The 25,417-nt window shown below is 57.3% G+C and overlaps 1 protein-coding gene across 3 annotated transcripts in view; it reads right to left on the reverse strand.

Moving 5' to 3' along the window:
- The window catches only part of Kcnip3 (potassium voltage-gated channel interacting protein 3), a 71,030-nt gene extending 45,613 nt beyond the window's left edge, over nucleotides 1–25,417 (reverse strand). For 2 of the 3 annotated variants that reach the window (XM_063229964.1, XM_003471706.5), the window contains exons 1-2: nucleotides 25,265–25,417; nucleotides 16,820–16,985 (exon numbers count right to left, since the gene is read on the reverse strand). In XM_063229964.1, coding sequence (XP_063086034.1) covers nucleotides 16,820–16,985; nucleotides 25,265–25,367 — 269 coding nt within the window. In that variant the 5' untranslated portion in view covers nucleotides 25,368–25,417. Of the gene's footprint in view, nucleotides 1–12,367; nucleotides 13,366–16,819; nucleotides 16,986–25,264 lie in introns of those variants that run through there. The other variant, XM_063229965.1, reaches the window with a different exon arrangement.

Raw genomic sequence — 25,417 nt, forward strand, 5'->3', positions numbered from 1 at the left:
AGGCGGGAAGGTTGCTGTGAGTTTGAGGCCAGCTTGGGCTATACAGTGATTTCAAGGGCAGCCTTAACTACATATCGACACTCTGCCTCAAAACAACAATAAAGACAAGCACAAAAGAATTAGATTAAACACTACTGATGACACCAGATGAAGGAAACAGAAACCAGAGTTCAGAGCAACTAAGGTGACTATGATTTGAGGGAACGGTGGCCTGGAAACCAGGGAGCCAGTGTGTTATGGTCTGAATCTTCATTGTCCCCAAGGCCTGCATGCAAATGGCATGGTCACTAGCCTTTGCTGCTGTAGTGAGTTAGCAGAACTTTTAGGAGGCGGGCCTCAAGGGTGAAATGAAGTCACTGGGGTGAGGTATGGAAGGACATATTAAAGTCCTGGCCCCTCCCCTTCCTCTCTGTTTGCTTCCTGGCTGTCCTGGTGTGAACCAGACTCTTCCATCATATGCCCCCACCGGGCCCAAAAGCAACAGCAAGTGACCATGGACTGGAACCTCCAAAACTGTGAGCCAAAATAAATCTTTTTCCTTATAAAGTTACGTCAGGTAATCTGTTACAGTCACAGAGCACTGACTAACACAGCTTCTCACTTCCCCCAACCCTGACATCGCAGGTCATCGGCAGTGGAGCTGACAATCTCTGACCAAGTGCTCAACAAAACATTGCAAAGCATGCCAGAAACAAGGAAGGTTCAACACAACAGAGCAGTAAAGGAGGACGTGAGGAAGAAAAATGGCATGAGACAAATAGGAAACAAGTAACAAAGGCAGACATAAAGCCAACTGTATGAACAATCGTATTAAACACGGCAGAAAGTGAACAGACTGCAAAGGAGATGTGGGGCAAAATCAGAAAGTCCAGAAGAAAAAGACAGAGAAGCGGATAGAAGTACCATTTGAAAAACTAGAATTTAAAGAAGTTGTGACACTGTTCTGAAAAATAACTTGAAGCATTTTGAACAAAACTGGTTCAATAAACTCAACAAATCCCAGCCAGAGTAAACACAAAGCAAACCTCAGCTAGACGTGGCACCACCCAGCTGTTGGAGACAAGTGATAGAGGGCAAATCTTTAAAAGCATCCAGAGAAAAATAAGAGATGTGACATTGGGGAAATAATATATAAACGATGGCAAACTTTACTACAAAACCCCCATAGAGCTAGAGAGGATTAATATTTTTTTCTGGGTGCTCAAAGAAAAATGAACGGCCAACCTAGACTCTACCCAGCAAAGTGTCTTTCGGAAATGCAAGGCGAGCTGAGAACTTCTGCATTAAACAGAAGCTGGGAGGATGTGGCGTCAGCAGACAGATGTGTTGCACAGTTAGTTCTGAAGGGAAGATGCTCCTTATGGTACCCTGTCCTCGGAGACGCCTTTGTCCTGGGGGAAGCGGGCTCCAGGGCCTGTGGTCTCTGGAAGGAAATGAAGGTGACGCTCTTTGATGAAGTGGTTTTCGTTCTCCAGGTTCTCATGGTCCAGAAAGACTCAGAAGGCACAACAGCGCTGAGCCCATGGGCCGCATGGGCCCACGCCACTTGCCACTGTGGTTTTTGGGCCCCTCATTGCCTACTTGAGGGAAAACCCTCTGTAACTGTCCAGTGAGCTGTTTGTCCCTTGTTCAGAAGACAAGTTTCTCTGTGCCACCATCCCTGCGAGGCAAATCCCAATCCCCACCCATCCTCCCGTGTTTCCACGTGTCCAGTAATTCTGAATGCAGACGCTCCAGGGCAGCTTGCCCTCGGTCCCTCGTCCTGCTCCCCAGACCCCCATGGTGGAGACGGCCTTCCCGTCCGCTTGGAGGACTCTTTCTCTTCCGCTGTTTTTTCTTGCTCCTACTCTGGTCCAGGGCCCAGGAACTGCCTGGCCCGGACATGGCAGGGCTGGGTGAGACCAGCCGCAGCTGTTCTTGGCAGCTGCCCAGAACTTTCGAGCTGGCCCGGTGGTCTCCACATTGGTTAGTGTGTGACTCTGGGTACCTTTCTCCTTCGTGAGTGACCTCGGCACTTCCAACTCTCCTGCTGGTGAGAGGACAGGCCATTGATTGCCAGGACACTGGGGTGCAGTGGCCTGAGCTACGTTGCTCCTCACTGTCCTTGGGCTCAATTTCTCATCTCCAAATCCAGGGACAGGACAGGGATTCCTTGACCCCCAGCCTAGCCCCCCGTAACACTGTCATGAGAATCACGTGTACCGGGCCCATGCTATGGGCACTGCTAGTACAGGGTGATCGTGCCCCGCGCATGCAGGCTGGGCACACAGGAAGCATCGCAGGCCAGTGCGGAGCCTGCTCATCACCCCTGGCATGCACCCAGTCATGTGGGACCATCAATCCTTGAGCTTTATGACACTGAAGCAAAGTGCTCTCCAGTCACCTCCTTGGGGCCGCTCCTGAAGACGCCTGGACATAGCGTTTCTTTGTTGGAACCTGAGCCGAGGGCCCAAGGGTGTATTGGGGAATTTCCATCCGGGATGCTTGGTGCCAGCATTAGCTCCGCCTCTGATGGCTTGGGAAGGTGCATTTATCACAGCTGCCCTGCTTCAGCTGGAGCCGGGGACGGACGACTCGGGGATCTGAGACAGGCATGGTGGGGACGGGGCTGGAGCTGTGCTCTGGGGTTCACAGGCCTTGGAGCTGAGCTTCGTAGTGGCTCCAGCTGGCCCTGTCTGGGCTCCGGACAGTGCAGGAATTGGATAATAATACGATGGCAATAATAATAATACTGACAGTATCAAAAAAATGTCCTGGGTACTCGCATTTGGCCCTCACTGTGCCTTGAAGGTTACTTCCAGCCCCATCTCTGCTCACAGCAGCTTCTAACGGAGCCTGTGGGGTTGGCCCCTAATAGTGTCCAGGAGCACTGGGGCTCATCCAGCCCCCCTTCATCCGAGAGCCAGGCTTTGTTGGAGGACTAGTGAGGCCACCAGAGCAGGGGTCAGGCCCAGACAAGGCTGTTAGCCAGAGCCAGAGGGGGAAGGATCAGTTTTTATTCTTTTCCCACCCCAGAGAGATGTTAAGAGTTCAGGTCAGGAGAGGCCCAGGTACATGCATTTATTCACTCAGCAAACGTTTGCCGGGGGTCTGTATCACACCTGCCAGACACAGGGGGAAAGCCCAAAACTTGGGCCACTAACAGGTCCTATCGGCCGTAGCCAGACTGTGTTGGGGGGCGGCACGAGAAGCCTCCCACCCCAAAGAGATGCCAGAGGGGGCATCCCATGGGGAGCCTGGGAGTCTCCATGCAAGGCAGGCAGATGGGACAGGCATGGGGACATGGTGTGAGCAGGGTGTGGGTGGAGGGGACTTGGGTGGAGGGTGTGGGTGGAGAGGCCCATTCTGTGGACCATGGAAAAGAAAGGGAGGCCTGGGGGCATCTCATGAAACTGCCCAGGCTGGCCTTGAACTTTGGGTCCTGGTAGCTCAGCTTCCTGCATAGCTAGGGTGATCGGCACGCACCTCTGCGCCCGGTATCACTCCTGTGTCTACCGAAAATGCAAACTCTGGACTCCACATTTACAAATCTTATACAGACTAAGTCTGTTCAGCTGCCTACCGCCACCTGAACCAGCCAGTGGGTGAAAGCCTGAGGACAGAACTCATTCCAGAGCCATGCGGTCTCACATTTTACCAAGCATTTTCTCCTGTGCCTTCTGCTTGTCCCTACACCTGGAGGACAGCCAGCGAGGGGGTTATGATTCCCAATTAACAGATGGGAATGTTGAGGTCCAGAAAGGTGAAAAGAGAAAAGGAAGCAGAGAAGGCTCAGGAACCCTGATGGGGTTCCAAAGCCAGGGATCTTCTGGCCGCCCTGCCCTGAGCATCTGACAGGTGTATAGTCATGGTAAAGGCTCCGATAAGGCCTGCAGAAGACTCCCTGCCTCAGCTGCCTGGCAGTCCTCAGGGGACTCTGCCCACAGAACCCTGCTTTACACGACCCACATTAACGTCTCATGGCCCATGGTGGGAGAAGCACTCGTGGTTTCACTCTGTACTTTTAGGGGACACACAGCTTGTCTCACAGAGACACCATGAAAACAACCCACCTCCTGAGCAGATAGCTCTCCTCGGAATGGGACCCTGGATAAGTCTCTGTTCCTTTCTGCCCTGGGTCTTCTCATCTGTAAAAGGTAGCTTCTAGCCGGGCATGGTGGTGCACTATAAGCTTTGACCGCAGATGTTTATTAAACCCTTCCTGCCTTCCCTGCATCCCTGTACAAGAGCTACGCTGCCCCTTGTTCCCTGCAGATGGTCTTAGCGCTCTCTGTCTGCCTGCACCCAGGCACAGTCAATTCCATGCTGTGTTACCCACGCATGCTGGTCTCTCTGGTCTTTCTGAATGTTAAAGCAGTCACTCGCACGTCTGGTGGGCAGGAGCAGACACGGGCCCCAAACCACATCACTGGCAGCTACATGAAACCAGCCCAAATATTCATCCTTTCCTGGAATCTTGGACCCAACCTAAGATTCTCAGTGGGAGAAACCAACAAACAAGGAAGAAGACAAACTCCTGAGGACCCCACAGAGACCCTTACAAGGCCTTAAGAAACCCCCCAAAAACCTGATATAAAGACAACTGGATCAGAATTGAATTGGATCAGCACCAGGTTCTCTCTCCGTCAGTACCATGTCCACCAGGCATGTGTCACACAGCTGTCCTCGGCCCAGCTCTGGGAAATTCTGGTCAAGGATTTAGGATCATCTGTCCTCCCCGTGAGTCCCCGCCCTGTCCAGGTCTTGCCTCCTCTGTCCACCTGACTGACGAGATGCCCTACCAGGGCTCACTCAGCCAGCCTTGGTCAGGCAAGCAGACTTATGAGCTCTTATGCCAAACCGAGGAAGGAAGGGGTCAAGGGTGACCAGAGAAGTGATCTTCAACAACTCTCTAGACTTGCCTGTGCTCACAGGAAGTCGCCAGGCCTCTAGGTGACAGCCCCTCTGTTCCAAACAAGGGGCAACTTCTCAGAGACCAGGGGAGGGGTCTCATCAGCACATCCTGGCCAGGTGTCTACCTGGGAAGAGGGTTCCTGCCTGATCGGCCCAGCTGGGCCTGGTGAGAGGCTGGGAGCCCTGTTTGCTATCAATGTTAGAGTAGGATGAGGTCATTTTTTGGAATGTGGGCCAGCGCTTTTCGGGATAAAATAAACAGCCAAGCTTCTGCAGGCCTCAAAGGGCACGATGAGGGGACAGGCACAGACGAGGTGACCCAGAGGCCTTGGGACAGCGATCCTGACTGTTCCTGTCTGGACTTACAGCTTCAAATGCTGCCTCTATGCTGATGGCCACCGTGTCTGGTCTCCAGATGCTCCCTGTGCCACCTGTGCCTGTAGGTGACCACAGAGCCACCTTTGCAGCCCTGGGGTCCTTTCCGTCTCCGACCTCATCCCACCCTGGGCCGTAGGCCCTTGCTCTCCTCTGGTTTACCTCTCCCGTTCTCCCTCAGATCTTCATTCAATGTAAACTCATCCAGGGCCCCCCTGGGCACGTCCATCCTTTGTCTTGTCCTGTGATAATGTCCGTAATCCTGCCTCCTTTCGAGCTATCACTTATTTATACTCATTTTATAGCCTCTAAGCCTGGAGGGATTTGGATGTGTGAGTCCCCTGCAGGGCTCCGGGGCCAGGCTGAGCCCATTTTACCAGGAGTTCCCTGATTCCCCCGCTGCCTGATCCGATGCTCTGAGCCTGGCCTCGGGCAGGGGCAGGGGTCGACCCAAGGCCAGCCCAGGGACCTCACTGGAACTGGGCACCCCCGACATCAGGCTTTAGGTCCCTCAACTCACAATGGCTCTGTGCTTGGAGTGGGCCAGAGTAGGGCCTGGCCTGGGGGCTGTGAGGGTCTCACACCGGGTAGATGGCCTTCTGGGGAGGTGGTGAATGCCCTGGGGGCACACCTGTGTCCCCTGTAAGGCCTAGAGCTCAGAGTGGTGGGGAACAGGGTTGGGATACCATGTGGTCTCCCAGACTTCACATCATACAGTGATGGCACAGAGGAGGTGTAGAGCATCACCCCAGGAGGGTGGCCTGGAGGCCTCAGGCCTGGCAGAGGCGATGGATGTGGATATGGCCTCACCTCCAGCCACAGCCACACAGGGTGGCTCCGGCTCAGGCCTGCCCTGGGAACCTTTCAGCGAGGTTCTCCTCTCGCCTTGAGATGCCCGCCTCTCCTCCTTCCCCTCCCCTCCCCCCTGCAGCCTGTCGGGCCCCTGGGGAGCAGTGGTGAGAACACCCTGCTGCCACCTCCGGCCCCAGCCCTGCAGCTCTGTTACCCCACACCCCTCCTCATTGCCTGAGTGGAGGCAGCCAAGGCGAGGGACAGGGAACCGCCAGGGCTGGGCTTCCCCCTGGGCGGCCACAGAGGGGGAGCAGGAGGTCTGGTCTGCGGCAGAGAAGAGGAGAGAGGCGAGGGGCTGAGGAGGACCAGGGATGGGCGAAGCCCTGAGTTGGCGCTTTCAAGTGTGGTTCAGAGATAATTAGGAGCTGAATTATTCACGACACTCGAGGGAAGAAGCTGTTTTTAAGAAAGCATGAGTAAGCAAGGCTACCTCACAGAACCGCGCAGGATCGAAGGCGATCAATCGCCATAATGGCTGTAAATATTAACTCGGCTTGGGGCTGTGCGTGCCAGTCAGGGGTCCATGCCCAGCGCACCCCGTTGGGCAGCCAAAGATGTACAGCTTCTGCCCTGTCCCCCTTCCGGGGCCCTGGCCAGCACTGTGTGAGGGGGCCTTCTGGTACAGGCCAGGCTCCGGAGTTAGCCAGCACTCTGGTTCTGCCACATGGGCGTCACCGTCCCCAACCTCAGCACCTCAGGCCTCAGGCTTCTTCCACAAGGCAAACCAGGGCAGCCCAGACACTGTCCACACCCAGCAAGCATGGCCCTGGGGCCTGGTAGAGGGAGACACCGGGAGCTCAGCTCATCGCACCAGACTCTGCTCAGGTCACAGACAGTGGCAGTGTGGGCTGCTTGGTGGCTCAGGCTTACGGCAGCATTTACTAGGTGCGTGCCGAGGGCCAAGTACTCCTGGGCTCGGTACCGCATCTTAGTTCTCACGGCGACTCAGAGAGTAACATTCTGCTGTCCCCACTCCGGCTTCAAAGATGAGGGAGGAAACAGGCTCCGGGAGGTAGAGCGGCTTTTTCTGGTCACATGCTGGTAAGGGGCTGGTCCAGGCTCCTCGCGTCCTTCCTAGGATCCTCTGGACCTGCACCTCTCCTCTGCACTAAGAGCCCCCCTCCACAGCCCCCAGGTCCAAGGGTCCATCTGCGGGCTGGACCCCGAGAGCCTGACCTCAGCTTGTTCCTCCAAGGTGCTGAGCGGAGGCCACAGCTGCGTGGCCAGTGGCAGACCTGATGACCATGCACTGGGGGGCAGAGAACACAGCCAGGAGAACAGCAGGTCTCTCCTCCAGCACACAGGGGATGTGAAGGTGGTGAGTGTGTGCACACACACACACACACACACACACACACACACACAGAGCTAAGCCTGCACATAGCTCCTTCCTTCCTCCCCAAACCGCGCAGCCACTTCCCTGTGAGATCAGTGCTTGGAAATAGCTCAGCTGCTCACAGCTCCCCACCCCCTCCAAGTGCTGAGACCAAGCCCCAGCTCTGTCTGGTCCTTTGGATTTCTCAAGCTGGGACCCCAAGGCTGAGACTGTTGTATGGAGCAGAGGAAAGAGCACTGTCCTTGGAGGCCCTAGATCTACAGGACCCCAGACAATTGTCTCTTATTCCAGGCCTCAGTTTCCCCAGCAGCACCATGACCACCCAGTCCGTCTGAGATGAAGGCCTAGAGGGCTGGGGAAGGTGCAGTCCATGTCACACAAGGGCATTTTCCCAGTCCTGAGCAGCTCTACGGGGGGTTTGAGATCCCCGTGGTGGTTATGGGGTAAACTGCACTCAGGTCTCTACCCAGATGGTGCGGGGGATGCCCTAATGCTAGCACAGGCCTGGCCCCAACCATAGCAGGTTCTGGGCATGATGGCAGTGAGTGATCAGAAGAGTCTGCATTGTGGGGAGGGGAAAGGAAGGCTTTTGTCTGGCCCATGGGCCTCAGGGGCTGCTGTGTGCCAGGCTTTGTGTGGGTGCTTCATCGGTGTGTACTTAATGGGCAGAGGGAGGGAGGGGTGGCGGGTGGCAGATGGACAAATACAGGGAGGGAGCAAGGGAGGGAGGGGGAGAGGAGGGAGATAAGGAGAAAGGAAGGAGGGAGGGAGGGATTGAAGGATGGATGGATGGCTAGATGGATGGATGGATGGACGGACAGAGGGATGGATGGGCAGATGGGATGGATGGATGGATAGAGGCATGGATGAATAGATGATGAATGGATAGCATGTATGGATAAATGGATAAATAGGATGGGATGGAATGGGTAGATAGATGGATGGACAGTTGACTAGATAGATGGGTTGTTGGATGTTGGAAGGTTGGGTGGGTGGATGAACTACTCTCTCTAAGCCCCACACTCTCCCCCTGGAAGGTGGGGGTGAAGGTGATGCCTTCCTTGCAGGGCTGGCTAAGGCACGGCATGGGCACTAGCACCCTCTCCTTACCCCATTTCCTCACCTCAGATGTGCCCTTGCTTTGGGTTTGGGAAGCGCTCAGAACTGGGCAACACCTCAGTGATGGGGAGGAGACAATGTGTCCGTCAGACTCCAAGACTCCTGCGATAATCCTGCCCTCAGCCAGACCCCAGACAGCTGATGGCTTCCTGATTTCTTTGAATTCAACCCTTCTTTTCTTTCTTAAAGTGTGGAGGCAGTGCAACAGGTATGGGCTTCCATGCTCGGGCTTCCTTGGCCGCCTCGTTTCCCTTGCACTCCACAGAGCCCCTGAGCTGTCTACTGCTGCCCGCCCTGGCCCAGCACTCTGGCCCCTGCTCTGGCCGAGTCCAGAGCCCATCCTTCTGCAGGCAACCAGGTGCACATTGCCCTAAAAGAGGCAGGGCTGCATGTCCTCTGGGGGCCTAGCCTGGACACTTTCCCCTGTCACAAAGCCCCCTCAGCCTGCCAGCCCAGCCTTGGCCAGGCAAGGGTCTGCTGCCATGGTCCTAGGATTTGCCCCAAATTAGAAAGGGCTGCAAAAATGCTATCTTTCATTTACAACATAGGGCATTAATTTTTTTAAAGACCCAACTCCTCACTACTGCAGGATTATTTTACAGAGAATGGAGGGGCAGTGTGTAGGGGACTGACCGGGGTGTTCACTGTCTCCCCCTCCTTTCACCTCAGAGACCTGGGAGCTGGAGGTCAGGAGCGCGGGTGACCCAGACAGTGCTGTTCCCAAGGTCATTAGCAGCCTTCCCTCCCCTGGGCCCAGGGGTCGGGAGGCCCCAGCCAGCACATGACTGCAGAAGCCAGCCAAAGAAGGCCTCCCTAGGTGGCGCCCGAGACACCCCCTGCCTCCTGAAGCCACGGGGGTGACTTGGGATGAGGCCACTGCCACTCTCCAGCACACAGAGCCCTGCTAAGCCCAGGAGAATGTCGCAGGCAGCATGCCGGGGAAAGGCTCCCAGCCCTGCCTGGGTTTCGTGCGGGTGCCCGGGTGCCAGGACAGGTCCTAGGAGATGGGTGGCAGCCCATGAATGTCAGCTCCCTGGGTCTTTGAACCCCAAAGGAGCCAAGGATGGCATCACAGAATGCAGTCTGTGATTTAAAAAGGTTAAAACGGTACTGGGATCGTGAGGTTAATTCTTGCCTGGGCAATTTAGTGAGACCCTGCCTCAGAAAGGACTAGAAACGTAGCTCGGTCTGGAGGCGGTAGGTTCAATTCCCAGGGCCCCAAAATAAATAAAAAAGAAAAACAAAGAAATCCAGGGAAGGGCACAGGTTGGTGCCTGCTGCCCCCTGCTGGATGGCAGGGAAATGCCTGTCAGCCGGGCTTCTGCAGGACAGTCGGAGAGCCGGAGAGTTGGGGGCCTTTCCCGAGAGTGAGCCACCAGCGGACTCCAGCCTCCAAGCCCAGCAGCACTCCATCACCACTCAGCTACCCCCCTTCTGCTTTTCCCTGAGTGTCTCCAGGTGTGGCACAAAAATATCTCCCACCGCAGAGCATCTGGAAGCTGTTCCCGTCTCCCCTTTCACCTCCCCATAGAACCCCAAAGCCCTTCCACCACTTCTGGCACGGCTTGGGTGCACAGCAGCGGGGACCCCCTCCGAGGTTCCTGCCAGGGCGTTGCTTCGTGGGTGCCAGGCTGCCTGATGTGCGGGGAGCGTCACGGTCTTCAGACCCAGCTGCTTAGCTAAGAGCTCCTGACCGGCAGCTGAGAGCTCCCCTTCTCCCCTTCTCCAGCAGGGACAGCCTGACCCGGGGCTGCACTGCGTCTGGCCCTGCGGGGGTCCCCTCTCCCCACTCCCCTGTGGTTTGTGTACTTCTGATCTCTCAGGCTTCTGTGTTTCTGGCCCTTTTAATCGGCTGAGTCACCGAAGCTTCCTCACTTCAACAGAACCTCGACCCACACTGTCTATTTGCAGAATATTTTTAACACGTCCGATGGATGTTTCGACCATGCCAACAAGATGTGCCCGGCTCTGTAACCACGATCTCTGTTGCCAGCGCTGCCGCATCTCATTCCTGGGCCCCTCTCTGCCTGGCCTTGTTTCTTGGAGCGAGGGCCTGGCCCCTGCACCGAGACGGGTGTCTGGGCCAATGCAGTGCTCCTGCCCTCCCACTATGGAACCCCATGTCTCCTATCCACAGGTTGGATGTGACTTTCCTATTCACCTGACACATGGGGGCTTCGGCCCCAGCTCCACTCGAGGGAGGGGCTTCTAGGCACCTCCTAGAATGCCGGGATGCAGGAGAAAGTGCACCTACACCGGGAGGAGACCAGGCTGGTGGCTATGACTGTAAGGCTGGATGCAGCTGGCCTGCAGGGTGTGACCTGAGCTTCCTGTGGGCAGTGGCATTGGCCTGGTGCAGGAACCACAAGAAAGGCTTTCCTGAGCACTGGCTAACACCGCAAATGTGACCACGGGTCTGGGCCGAGTTCTATCCAGAGGGGAGAGAAGAGCCATCCCACAGGGTGGACCGAGAAGTTTGGAGGTGGCAGTGGCCGTGCCTCCTCAGGTGGTGCTGGACATTGTGTTGGGTGTTTGTGCCTTTAGCAGCTCTTGGCACTTGAAGGCTTCACCCCACCCTTCCCAGCCTATCTCTCTCCCACCTCTCGGGGGACCCCAGCACCCACCACAGCTGGAAGGAGCTCAGAGGCCCATGCACACCCCTGCAGCTTCCCAGCTACAGGCACCATGATGGCATCAAGGAGCCCCAGCTGTGGGAGTGGCCAGCAGGCTGTGGCTGGCAGGTGACAGCCTTGGCTCTGCCTCACTGCCCTGGGCCTGGCCACCCAGATGTCCCTGTCCTCTAAGGAGCATTCCCCCCCAGTGTGTGCCATTTCCAGACTTTACCCCTGAAGACTTCCCAGAGAGGGCAGGGCCTGGCAGCTGGAGGTGCCCCTGTGACACCGCAGGCAGTCCCTTTCTTTTGAAAAACTGGAAGGGACCTGGGATTCCAGAGGCCCCCCAGGACCCCCCCCCCAGCTCATCACGTGGTTCCAGACTGCAGCCTTCCCCTGCCTGCCTCCTCCCCCTTCCCTCTCGTGTCACAGAAGGATCCTGCCCTCTCTCGTCCCTAGAGATTTAGGATTGTCTTCCACCGACTTCCAGGTGTTTGACTCCATGCTCAGTGTTATGTTTCTAATCTTCATAAAACGTTATTCATTAATCCGACAGGTATTTAAAGTGCCTTGTTCTATGCCAGTGCTCTGGGCAGGACAGGGCACAGGCTGGCCGACAAAGTCCGCAGTCCTCGAGAAGGGATAAGGTCAGGCTCTCCCACCTGGCCCCACGGCGTCCTCCAGAAACCAGACAGGACAAAAGGGCCCAGAAGCTTAGCTGGGCCCCAGCTGTGGGTGATCATCCCCCTCTGGGCCTGCAGCTCCTGGTGCCATCTGTCCCCAGGTCCTCACAGGCAGAACTCCTTCCCCGTGTCTGTTTATGGTGCCCAGAGTAAGGCTTTGGTCTTGGGGTGGGTAACAGAGGAGCCAGAGTGAAGTGGGGAGCAGATGTGGCCTGCTGCAGCAACCCCCACCTCCGTCCCCACACCTGGTTCCTCCCTGGCGCTGAGATGGGGAGCATGAAACTGGGGAATCTCCTGGCTGCTCCTTCAAACCTTTAGGTTGGGTGTTTTCCATGGTCTGTGAAGGTGGCCACCACCTGTCCCCCAGGTCACAGTGGGGAAATCAGGGCTTACGACCAGCCCTGTTCCCAGAGTGCCACCCTGGCGATCCCCTGCCTGGATGAGGCAGGCACCATCTCCAGCCCTGCAGCCTCTCCCCACACCCAGACTGCCCTCACCTCGAGCCAGGTTCCCAGAGATAAAGCGGAAGAAGAAGCTGATGATGTCGCCCAGGTGCTTCTTGCAGCCATGCTGGGCCTCCTGCAGCCGCCGGTGGGGACGCTCACCACGGCCCGCCATCCCTGATCCCAGCTGGCTGGGCTCTGTCCTGGGCTCTGTTCTCAGGCCACAGTGTGGGTGGCCTCTCTCTGCCCCTTCCTCGGCCTGACAGTTGGAGCCTTTTTCTTTCTAGAACTTTCCTTCCTCCTGCTCTGTCTCTGTGACTCAATCCTGGCGTCTGTCCTCTGTCTCAGTCTGTGTCTCAGCCTCTCCACTGGCTCCCAGCCCCTTGCCCTCAGTGCTGAGCTCCTGTTCCTCCAGACTTTGTTCCTCAGCCTCAGCCGGGGACCCAGGAGCCCTCTGCTCTGAGGTGAGCAGCTTCCTGGGGAGAGCAGCTTCCTGGGCAGGCGTCACCCCCACACCGGGAGGAGCTGCCACTGGTGTGATTTCCACCTCAGAGTGTGATCTCACTGCAGAGGGACCTCACGGTCCCCAAGCCTCTGAGCCGGTGGGGAGCAGCCTCCTCACTCAGCTCTGTCTGAGAGACACAGGGGCCAGCTCTGGGCAGAGTAGGTAGGGAGGAGCCTGGGACTTGGGCTTTCTCTGGACCTCTGACCTCTGACCTATACTCACCGACCCATCCCCAGCCCTGTATGTGCCTCTCCTGAGTGGAGGACTGGAAGGCGAGGCAGGGTCCTTCTGATGAGGACCAGGAGGGAAAGCCTGCTGACCCCGCCCCTCCAAAGTGCAAGATGAACCGTTGCGATGTGCACCTCCTGCTGGTCAAAGAAGCAGGCAGCTTTGTCCTGGGGCCTAAGGATGCGGCTCTCAATGGTATGCCATGCATTTAAGGCAGTTGGAATGCCCTGGGGCTCAGGCAGGCTGGAGTGGAGAATTCCATGCACGCTTGGGTGTCAGCAAAGCCATGCCTCTTTGGCAAAGATCACTTCTACTTTGGACCACCAGCTCTGGGATGCATGGAGGTGGGTGATGTGACACACCAGGTGATCATGGGGTCTGAGCTGCCTACAGGAGCTGGGAGTGGCACCTGGCATACGGGACAGGTGGGCAGTGTGCCTTCACCACACGTATGTGCCAGGCGTGAGGCCAGGGCCAGGCGGGGTGGGCTCGGGAGCACAGATCAGCCGTGTGAGCGGTGCTGAACCTAGGAGTACCCACTGCATGCCCCCTCCCCGTGGCTCCAGGCTAGGGGAGCCCCTGTGACTGTCCGAGGAGGAAAATTCGCCTAAGATCTACAGACAGATGGCAGGCAGCAAGGCCACTCTGCGGCAGGACATGGAGGAGCAACGTCTTCCGCAGGCTGACGCTGTGTGCACCCCTGCCCGCGACGTGGGAGGGAAGCGGGGTCCCAGATTTACCCTGAGGGGCATAAGGGACAAGATTCAAGGAGGGGTGACAAGGAAGTCACTAGAGAACCAGGCCATCAGGGCCTGCTGAAGGCACTTGCAGAACGCCCAGGGCCGCATGCGGAGGCGCTGGGAGCCGTCACGCTCTCCTACGCGAAGGGCCACCGGTCTTGGTTGAAGTCACTTCCAGGGCTCAGTGGCACCGATCCGGCTACCGCTGGTGTCGTTCACCCTAGCGGCCAGCAGGGGGCAGGTCGGCTCTACTGCAGCCCTTCCATCCCGTGGTTATTCAAAGGCACTACATTCTGGGTTTTAAGAAACAAAAAGCGACCAAGACATCTCCCTTCAGCTTGGGGGTGTAGGGGCAGACTCACAGCATTCCTTCCCGGAGAAGCTCACTTCACAACCTCTGTGCCCCAGGGCCCAGCCTCCAGCTTTGTATATTCACCGTGAACCAAAGAAGCAGTTTCCAGAAAAAACCTCAGAGATTTGTGTCTGGTCTGACATCTCGCTCAGAGACGCCGTGGCGTCAGTTGTGCTGAGGTTTTAATCATTTCCGTTTGTGTTTGCCTATCAGGGTCACTGCGGTGGCGACATCATGATCCTGCATGGAGTTGAGGGGCCCTGGGAGGAACTGGGGTCTCCCTCAGGAGCGGGCACTGGCGGGGAGAATATGGGCCTGGACTTTGGGGAGAAGTGGGTGTGTCTTTTGTTCCAGAGACCGCGGTGTTGTGCCACACAGAAGCACGTGGACAGGAAGAAGTGCAGCATTTCCCGGGACCCTGGCTTTGTCCTATACTGTCCTCTGGAGTTCCCGAAAACATCCCAGAGCCTGGAGGATGCCCTCTGCCTCACCGCTGGGCTGGGCTCCAGCTGCCTGCAGCTGAGCCCTCTGCCAGGGCAGGTCTTATGACTCTGTTAGACCACTACAGAGACCAACAGCCCTGCGGGGACCCGGACCAGAGAAGCAGGTCTGTCGGGTTGGTGGCTTCAGCCACGCCCCGCAGGTGTCCTGACAGGAAGGCCTTAGATGCTAGGAGATGTGGAGCACAGGCCAGAGTTCCAGCATTGGGTCCTCCAGGAAGGTCGCCAAGTTTCTGGGCTGAGGGGGAGGGTGCAGCTCCTGGGGGCGGGAGACAGGGTCACCCTGCCTGTCCTTTACACCCCACCTCCTGCGCCTACCTCTAGCACCATACTGGGGGCTTCACAGCCACAGCAGGTGCAGCCCTGGCCCTCACCTCTGCAGGTCCCTGCATCCTGCCCACTCCTCGTTGAGGCCCTTGTTTGCCCACTCTATGCTTGGCCTTGGCTTTGGCTCTCAGCCGTCCTGGACATCTGTGTGTCCCCAGCCTGGCTGCTGCTCAATGGAAAAACCCAGCAACAAGGGTGCAGTGTCTGGCGGCCCAGCTTCCACTGCTCTGGACAGTCGGGGTGCGGGGCCCTCGGGCTGAACGCCCCTATTGTTCTCCATGCCCTGAGCCAAGGAGGCGCCTCATCTGTGCATAGCCAGCGTTGCACATGTGCACAGAGCCCTGGGTGGCCACCTGGCAGGGTCCTCCCTGAGGGACCCTCAGGGACAGCCTGACTGAGGAATGAGGCCCAGGAGCTGAACCCGCAAAAGAAGGCCACATCCGGGGCCGGGCTGCTTGGCTGGGACAGACACACATCCTGCTTGGAGCAGGTGACCTTGCTCCAGCCCTGAGCTCTCCTGGGTTCCCAAGCCCTGGGTGACCTGCTGACCTCTCCTGTCATGCACCTGAGCGTGGTGAAGTGACCGCTAATGTCTCCTACGCACCATTAGATAGAACTCATTCTTGTGGCCTAGTCTGAGGTCTGATAAATGTGCCCATTCAGGGGATGTGCTAGGCTGGGTTGGACGCCCATGTGGCTCTGGCCCTGCCCTCTGTGAGGTGCCTTTGACAAGACCCTAAAATGATAAAGCTTTCCTAGGAAGCTAACCGGAGCTGGGTGAGCTCTCAGTGACCTGGACACCCCTGCAACTCCCTGGATGTGTTTCTCCCTGGGCACCCACACTTAGCAGGGTGGCTGATGTCACAGTGTGCAGACAGGGACACAGCAGTGAGAGGACACAGAAGCCCCAGCCCCAACCTCAGCTACTGCTGCGTGGAAGACAGAGGGACACAGAGGCGAGGTGAGGCGTCGGAGGATCTCAGTGGAGAAGGGGAGCCTTGCTCTGGGGTCCTCTTGAACACTTCCTGGCACCAGGAAAACCCGAGGAGACTGAGGCCATAAGAGACTGGGCCGAGTGGGGACAGGACCCGTGTCGGCATGGCCTCCAGTCCCTGGGAGGCATGCAGTGGCCACGCAAGGACACCATGGCTCCCCTCTGTCCTTTGTTCTCACCCCGATGGAAAATCTTCCAGCCTGCTGCAGCAAGTTCTTGCCACGCTCAGAACCCAGGATTGGGGACAAATGTCGCCAAAAGTGACAGAGCAGCACAGATGGACAGGAGCTCCGAGGGGGAAGGGAAAGGCTGGAGCTGTGGGGTTTGTGGGTTACAGCTGGGGTCCTGGCGAGCATTTGTGACGCCATTGGGCTCGGGAGGCTGGGAGCCGCTGTCCATTCTGTGGACAGAAGCAAGGGCCCTAGGAGTCACACGGCGAGCATAGCCAAGACACCAAATGAGACCCAGCTTTGAAAGCCAAGTGTGCCACTCTCCCTTAAAGCCAGAGGCAGACACAACACACGCACCTTGCATGAGGGCACCAATGTGTGTGCGTGTGTGGCATGTGAGTGTGTGACTGTGATGTGTGTAGTAGGCACGCATGTGAGATGTGCGTCCGTGAGTGTGAGACTGTGGGAGGGAGCTCCTGCGCCATCACACTCAGCAAACCCAGATATGGCCGCGCCGGGACAGTCACTGTTGCCAGCTCCCTCACACTCCAACACCCCGAATGCCAGCACCAGCTCCTGGGTGCCCAGGGCAGGACCGGGGAGGCATCCCAGGTGGCCTCTGAGGCTTTACACGGGACAGATCTCAGGATGGAGCCACACCCTCCCTCGGCCCCGGCCAGTGTAGCCTACCTGAGCCCTGTGGGGCCGCACTGGACAGGATCCACTTGACCAAGCAGCAGCGCATCAGGGCCTGGCGGGTGAAGTGCGGCCTCTGCCACTTGACGCCCTCCTTCCTGCTCAGCGGTGTGCGTCCAGTGTCTCCCAAGAGGCTGCCATCCACTGCCTTGGTGACCTCCTGGAGCGGGGACAGAGAGAACACTCTGAGCCCTCGAGGAACCACACTGTGTCCCCTAGAATCCCATCTCCCAGGACCTGGCTCCAGAAACAACTGGAATGACTGGCGGAAGGAGGAATCGAGCCGGGAAGGGGAGCCACGGCCGGTGTCAGGAGACACAGGGCCTGGATCTGAGTTGTGATCAGTCAGGAGAGGGCAACTGGAGTCCCATGTAGGGCTCCAGAGCAGCAAGCTCTGTGTTCCTAGAATATTATTTCAGGCCTTTTGATCATGCCCCAAAGTGCCCATTGCTCTTAAACTTGTCCGGGGTTCGGCCCTCACGGCCCCTCAGGGCATCTACCATGTCTGGTTTGCTGCCCGGGCAACCTTGCAACAGGGATGGCCCAGGTAATGGTCCCCAGGTAGCTCCGGGCTTGCCCCATCTGTGGCACATTTGGGGGTCCTGATGTCTTTCCAGGATCTTGAGGTTTCGCGTGTGTGACATTTGCACAGTCTGGAAAAGGACTGGGTTGTCTGCAGTAACTAACAGCCCCAATGCCCCCGGAATCTCTGCAAAGTTTCTGTCACCAGCATCAAGGTCGAAGGGACAGGCAATGCCCTGCTGTCTACCTGCTGCCAGCTGAGCTTTATTCACACTCATCCTGTCCTTCATGGGAACTGAACGTGGAGATGAGGCTGGACAAATGTCCCCAAGCCTGTGGAGGGGTCTGCTGCATCCGGCAGGCTCTGGGTAGAAGTCCTGCGGGGACTCCCCAGATCATGGACCCTGGAGATGCATTCATGTTCAGGCTGCACGGCCAGTCACCCTCCTGGGCAGCCTCTGCTCAATGGTGCCCTAGGTAGGGCAGTGCCCAAATGCCTTCGCCCTACTTCTGTACCTCCCCAGCTAGCAGCTACCAGAGCCCCCGCTCCCAGTTACTACCCTGCTCCCTGTGCACACCACAGCAGTATCCCATCTCCCTCCCTTTCTCCCGGACTTGTCCAGCCCAAGGGCCCTGGGATATGTAGAGCTGCAAGGTCTGGCTGTCCTGCTGACGGGGCTGGGAGAGGGGAACGAGGGGGCAGGGACAGGCTCCAGAAATGCGAGGGGGAGCACCCTGGACGCGTGTCCTGTGCACACGCACTTGTGCCCACATTCACATGCCTGCACACATGCACACACGCAGCCTGCCTTGCAGGCTGGGTCAGAGCGGCACTTCCTCCATTATTAAAGGTCTTACTCAAGAGACAAATGGCCTGTATGAATGAATTTTTCTTTCGGGGGGGCAGGGAGATGGGCAGCTGCGCCTCATTGCTTTCTGAATTCCTTGTTGCAGCTCTGTGTGGGGTGAGTGGAGATCATCAGAAGGAGAAACTGAGGCAGGCTCAGAGCCCATGAAGGAGCTATTTGTCAGGACGCCATGCCTAGGACAGAGCCAGTTCCTCTCTCTGGCTGGAGGCAAGGGCCTGGGACAGCCCCGCTTTGTGAAGAAGGCGGTGGGCTCCAAAGAGATGGGAGAGGAAAGAGAATGGGACCAGGGGTGAGGGGCGGCTCAGCCTGTGGGCCTGGCCAGCAGCCGTGTTAGACTGCGGAGGGGTGGGGTGCTTGCTGGGGCACCTTCATGAATATTTGACACATGTCTGTCTGGAAGAGGGTCTGACTGAGCCATCAGGGAATATTAAATGGCCACTCAGCACCCTCTCCCTGCCTCAGGCTCTGAGGCAGGCTCTGAGGAGGGACCCTGAGGGGGAGCCGCTGTCCCTCACCCTGCGGGTCCCTCTGTGCTGCGGTTGAAAGGAGGCCTGGGCATCAATCACATCTCCTCCTGCCCCTCGCTCGGGACTCCCTTTCCTGCAGGAAGAGCGACTCTTGCGGGTGGAATTGTTGTGTGTCTTGCTATGGTGATAGATACACGAATCCATTCACGGGATCAAAGCACAGAGCACTAAACACACACACGTGTGCACGCAGACCCCAGTGGATGTGAAATGAGGCGGTGTAAGATTGGGGGCCACATTACCATCCATCCCAGGAGTGATAGCGCACTGGTTTTGGAAGAAGCTACCACTGGGGAAGCTGGGAAAAGTAGACACAGGATCTCTGAGTTATTTCTTACCACATTTAGCTCAATAAACATTTTAGTGATGGGCTGGGGGTAGCCCGGTGGCAAAGTGCCTGCTCAGCACGGGTGAGGCCCTGGGTTCAGTCCCCAGCACCGAAAGGAAATGCTTTTTCAGTTTAAAGATCCTCTCTCTCACACACACGTTATTTAAAATACAAACCCACAAAGCCCTCCATAAATATTCACAGATGACAGGGTGGAGGACTTGACAGTGCCCTTAACTTACTGAGAACTTCTCTCCACCTGCTCCTGCCTACAGCGGCCTCATTTAATGCATGACAAAGCTGAGTTCGGGGCTGGAAAGGTTTATTTAATGCCACCACCAGCCTTTTGCTATTCTTCAAAATGACCCAAATCAAGCTGAGGTAGTGGCACAAATCTGTAATCCTAGTACTCTGGGAGGCTGAGTCAGCAGGATGAGAAGTTTGAGCCTGGCCTGGGCTACCTAGTGATACCCTGACTAATGGCTCAAAAATTAAAAAGGGCTGGGGTGTAGATCAACGCAAAGGCCCTAGGTTCAATCTCTAGTACCATCACTAGTGATAGTCATCATCATCATCACCCACCTAAGGTCCAAATCAAGCTGGATGCAACAGCTTCCTGCAACAGGTTCCAACACGGCCCCTTTCCAAGCTCACCAGCTTCCCTGAGGGATGAGCCACAGGAGCCGCCCAGCTGTAGAGCACCGGGGTGCCCAGAGGAGGGTGGCCAGAGGCCCAGGGAAGCTCTGGGGAGTGGCTTAGCTCCCCATAATCCACCTCTGCAGGTAACGTGTAGCAGCGAAGGTTGAGGAATTAATGTTGCTGCTTGTTTCCTGGCAACTGTCATCATCTTTCCATTTATAATACTGACTTAAAGTTTTCCCTTTAAAGGAATTTTTAAATACTTAAAATGCAAGTTAATTTACAGAAAAAGTAAGCAACAACTAAGTCAAAGCAGGAAAGGCATGAGTGGTGAAACACAATGTTGTGGCTTAGCATAATTGTTCCCCCAAACTCTCACAGCAGTCTGAACTGAAGTCTTGCTAATGAACTTGTTTACTGTGATGTTCAGAGGTGTGGGCTTTGGGAAGGGACTGGATTTGGTTAGATCAGTAGTGGAAGCTCCTATGTTTGGGGATTTTGTAAGGAGAGAGACTGCAGAGATACCCAGAGTTTGTGCCATGCAATTTTTTTTTTTTTTGTCTTTTCCCTTTTTATCGGTACCAGGGATTGAACTCACGACTGCCTGCTTCCATAGCAGGCGCTTATGCCGCTGAGCTAAATCCCCAGCCCCTGTGCTGTGCAATTTTGACTTCTAGCACCCAGAACTGTGAGTTAAATGAACCTCTTTTCTTTATAAGTAGCCAGCCAGAGCTGTCCCAGAAAGGTTCCCAGTACAGTGTGGAGGACGCACGGGGGCAGTGAAGCAGGAAAGTGACTGGCGGAGGTGCCCGAGGCCAGGAGAGGACGGCAGGGCTGAGCCAGGCAGAGGCAGCAGGATGGGAGGTACTGCCAGAGAGGCGGGTATCTAAGGTCTGCTTCAGATGCGTGCAGGGAGGGGCTGGGGTAACGCCCAGTGCCTGGGAAAACCGTGTCCCTGGAGGTGGAGGAGGAAGCAAGGACCATGCTCCTCCTCCACCTCCCTGGTCATGTTCTGGGCTCTGCACCAGAGGCCCTCAGCCCTCAAGTTTTCACTGTGCCCTAGGGAGAGGCCGGGTCACCTGAGATGAACCCTATGACTGCACTGGGTGTCCCTCCTGTGGCTCCCTGACCCAGGGGTCCTGAAAGGCCCAGGGAGAGCAGATGCACATGCAAAGCATGCCGCCAGCTTCTCCCCACTGTTTGCAGAATGTCACAAGGAGCACCAGGACACACTGGACACTGGTCAGGAAGGTCCAGTTGGTGGGGGCGGGGTGGGGCGATTTCAGGCAGGTCAGCGGTACTTCCAGCTGCCGAGTCCTGGAGGAAAACGCCCAAGGTCAGCCTCCTGGGGACTGCGTGGTGTGAGTCACCGTGGCCTGGTGGCCTCAGTCCATCTTAAGTGCAGCTAAGGTTTAGAGAGCTTTTCCCACCATGCAGAAAGTTCTGGCCTCGCCTCTGGGGAAAGGGGCTCAGCTTCTTAGTCTCTTCCCTCTTAGGAAGGCCACCCCAAAATCAGGGCCTGTGTTAGCAGGGGCCTTGCTGGGCTGCTTGGATGTGGGGCTGACCCATCCCCGCCCTGTGCATGGGGACAACTGCAGTGCAGGCTGCCGCACTCAGCCCCTGCTTGTCATCTGCTCTATTTCTATCTCTGGGGACAGATGGCAGGAAGCAGTGGTGGGTGTTGTGTCGTGCAGGCCCTAGGATTTGGGGTGGGGGGTGGGGAACCTGAGCTCACCACACAGCCCTGGGCACAGCCAGATATGGGCCAGGGAACTCATCTCTCAGGGGAAGCTGAGATTGTCACAAGTCCCTGCAGACACCAGTGTGCACACATACATACATGCCTATGCATGTGCACATGTGCACACATACATACATGCCTATGCATGTGCACATGTGCACACACACTCTCCTGGGCGCCACTGAGCACTGGGACAGAAGGAGGGAGAACAGAGCTGTTCTGGTCATGTCTGATGGCTGCCAGCTTAGCCTGGGCACAAGCTCCCCTCCTGTGACCATGAGGGCACCATGGCAGCCTGGGCTCACATGAGCTGCCCACTGACAATGTTCCCTCTCAGGCTGCCTGGGCCACACTCTACTCAGCAACCAGGAAGTGATGACATCTGCACTCCCAGCATTTGCTCTGTGCAAGGGGCCGGGCTGAATGGGTTGGCAGAGGGTCTATGAGGTTGGTGACATCTGCTCCCACCACCCTAGTGAAATGTCCATGGCACAGAAAAGCTCGATGACTTGTTTGAGGATGCACAACTAACACAGCATGGGACTGGGACAGCCCAGGTCTGCCTGGTGCAGAGCCAGGGCTATGACGAGCTCACAGGTACAGCCATGTCCCCTCTCCCAGCCGCTGTGCAACCTGCTTGGGCTCTTTAAGAGCAGAGTGTGAGAATTGAAGGACAGGGATTGGTCAGTAGGCATGTGGCCCTCCCAGCCCCCCACTGTCTGGCATGGGGCCCTGAGCCCAGCTGGGGCCAGGCTCAGATGGAGGGGCTGAAGCCTGGGGAGCCCAGACTGGCTCAGAATTCACCAGGCAGAGTCAGACTGGAAGCTGACTGCCTGGGGCCACTGTCTGGGTGCCCATTCCCAGTCTCATGCCAAGGCTGGGCACAGGGGCAGGGACTCAGGTCTACCCGAGAGGCCACCCACAGCTGCAGGCACAGCTGGGCAGAGGCATCCGGGCAGACAGCTGACATGGCAAATCAGAGAGCAGAGACCAGGCCAGCTGAAGGGAGCGCAGGCCCTTCTCTCCTCCGCCAGACTCAGCTGTCCCCACTGCAACACTGGCACCTGCAGGTGCCTTGGGTTGCTGCCACCACATGGCTGCTCTGCAGCGCTCTAGGATGTGGGTGCTCACAGCTGACAGCTGCACCTGTTCCCGGGGACCATTGCCCGGCGGGGCTGGTGACACACCCGCTTCCCGCCCTCTCTGGACCACCAGCGAGGCAGATGCGCCAGCCTCTGTCTCCAGTCCTCGGAGGCCACTTCTCCCTCACACAGGCTACACATGGGACCGTCCTCCTGTGAATCCCACAGAAGCCAGGATTGGGGACAGGAGGGCTCAGCCTCAGCCCAAGTCAGCAAATCGGGTCTTCGCTTTTGCAGGAGATTGCTAGGGAAAGAGAACCGAAACTTAGAACCTAGGGGTTCTTTCCTTCATACTTTGGATCCGCAGCCCAGAAAGGGGAGGTCACTGGCTCACAGTGGTGTGGCCAATGCAGGGCATGGCCTATGCCACTCACTAGCAGGTTCCAAAGTGCACTGGGCTGCCCCTTGTCTGTTGGTCAGAGGTGTGACCCCTGCCCCCTTAGCCCTTTGCCACCCCTCAGGATGTGAGCTTTGGATCAAGACAGAGCATGGTTCAAATCCCAGTGACAACGCTGTTCTTTGTCATCTTGGCCAGGCCTCTACTTACTCATCGGTAAAGTGGGGACAATAGCAAGAGCTACCTCATGGGCTGCATGAAGACCAAGAGATAACACAGGAGACAGCAGAGGGCACTGCAGGGTCCCAGCCCCAAGCCCCTCAGACCCCAGCTGGAGAACAGCTGCACTCCGCTCCCAGCCCCACCCTGTCTCAGACACTGACTTGGAAAGCAGGGAACAAACAAATTAAGGCTCGTCTCTCATGAGCACCTTGCGAGGCCAGAAGCTGCAGGAGAGGTTCTGGGCACCAGGTTGGGCAGTGGGGCTATCAGCCAGGATGGCAGCCTGCCTGCTACAGCGGAGCCGGGGCTGGGGCTTCTTTTTCTAGGGGCTCTTAGAGAACCAGCTCAGAAAGGCTTGGTGCTGTGACCAGCTGCCCCGCTCCGAGGCTGGGAGTGACAGTGCCCACATGCAGGGTCGAATGAGGAGCAGCGAGAGGCCACAGGGAGAGAATACGGCGGTGCCAGGAGCAGCTGCTGACTGTGACTGACCACTAGGGATGAAGTTGTATGTCTGAACCTCCCGCCAGAGAGGGGCCTATGGGTACTTTCCCTGGGGCTGCTGGCCCTGCCTGGCCCAGCACCGGGAAGTGTGGGGCCCCCTGTCCCTGGCCAGGCCAGACACAGACGGCCACAGGGTAGAGAACATAAAGATGTTGGGCCCAGCGTCACAATGGCCAACAGAGGGAACGATGTAGCTGTGGCCTCAGGACACTCACTCTGTCCATCTGGCAGGGGCAGCAGCCTCTCTCCCAGGTGATCCCTGGTCACAAGAATCTGAGAAGAGTTGAGGGAAGGGGCTCATCCTCTACTGGGGAGCAGAGTGGGGACATCCAGAGCCACACTGAATGGCTCCGGTGAGACACTGTCGCAGGGTGACATGTCACCTGGCTGTACAGTGCTTGTGACAATGCCCGGATGCATGGACAGTGAACAGGTGGTGTGGGCCTGGATAAAGTTCTAAGTTCCTGTGCTTCAGTCCTGCCTGCGTGGGAGACTTGAGGTGACAGGAAACCTTCAATGTGTCCCAACTCCAAGCTCAAAGGGCTCCACGTCACCACCTCCGCTGGTCCTCTGGCATCCCTGGGAAACGGGAATGGTCAGGCTGAGGGACGCAGAAGCCGACCACAAGCCCTCTCTGGCTGTTTGGCCTAAGAGTGAGGGGCTAGAAGCCCTCTGCAGGCGGAGAGACGGAGATGCCAGCCCGATATCAGTTCTCAGCCCCAAACCCCTGCTTTTATTTGGGTCCTCTGCCCTTTCTTCTTTCTCCCTCCTGCTGCCTGTGTGTGCTGGCTGGACCTCCAGCAGCCATGATGGACCCTAGTAACCTCAAGGGTGGAAGCGAGTGGGACAGATGGCAAGAGACTGCTGCAGGAGGAAACACGTGCCGGCCCTCGGAGGGTCCCAGCCACCAGATCCTGTAGTGCTCTGTTCTGAGCACCGGAAGGGGCTTCTTTCTTCTTTCACAGCAGGATTGTCCCGGACACGTGAACAGCCCCTGGGGCATTGGGCCAGCTTTTCAGAGTGCAGCTTCTTTTTTTTTTTTTTTTTGCCCCTATGCTGCCTCTCTTGGTTTTCTTTCGTCCTGCCCCTCACCCTGCTGTCCATGAACTCTGCTGGGGCCGTTTCCTTGCCTCCTGCCTTGGGCCTCCCAACAGCCTCGCAGGGAGAAAGAACCGAGTCCTCCTTAGGGGTCTCCTGGCCCTTCTAGCAGACAGAGGATTCCTCGATGACTTGGGTGCAAGGTGCATTCAAAGGCCAGCCAGCAGGCACGAGACCCCCCCTCCAGCATGCCAGCCTCCCCCGATCCTCAGGGCTGCTGGCCTCAGGCTCAGGGACGGAGCCCCCACCCAGGCCCCCACCTCGGGGACTAACACCCCCCCCAGTCCCGTTGCTCCTGAGTCCAGCTTGCCTTCTGCGCTCACCTAAACCCTCTTCCATCCAGAGGGCCCCAGGGTGCCCCAACACGCACTGTTCCATCAGCCACCTTAAAGGGGACAGCAGGAGATGGGGCCCAAGAAAAGGGCCCCACAGCGATGACAGCCACCAGGCTCCTTGTCTCCCAGAGGCGCCTCGGAAGCCCCCGTCAGCCCTCTGTCCCAGGCCAGCGCCTACCTTCGCCCGCTGCATCCTGGGTGCTGTGTGGAACTGTGGCCAGCGTCCCCGCTTTGCAGACCGAGCTGACGGGACTGCCCGGCCCCACTGGCAGCTGCCTCATGTTTGCTCGGACAGATGTGATTGTCGCTTGGCTTCTCCCCCGCCCCTGCC

The sequence above is a fragment of the Cavia porcellus genome, unplaced genomic scaffold, assembly GCF_034190915.1.
Source record: "Cavia porcellus strain 051 isolate PalLab524CR breed Dunkin Hartley unplaced genomic scaffold, mCavPor4.1 scaffold_18, whole genome shotgun sequence".
Classification (NCBI taxonomy): domain Eukaryota; kingdom Metazoa; phylum Chordata; class Mammalia; order Rodentia; family Caviidae; genus Cavia; species Cavia porcellus.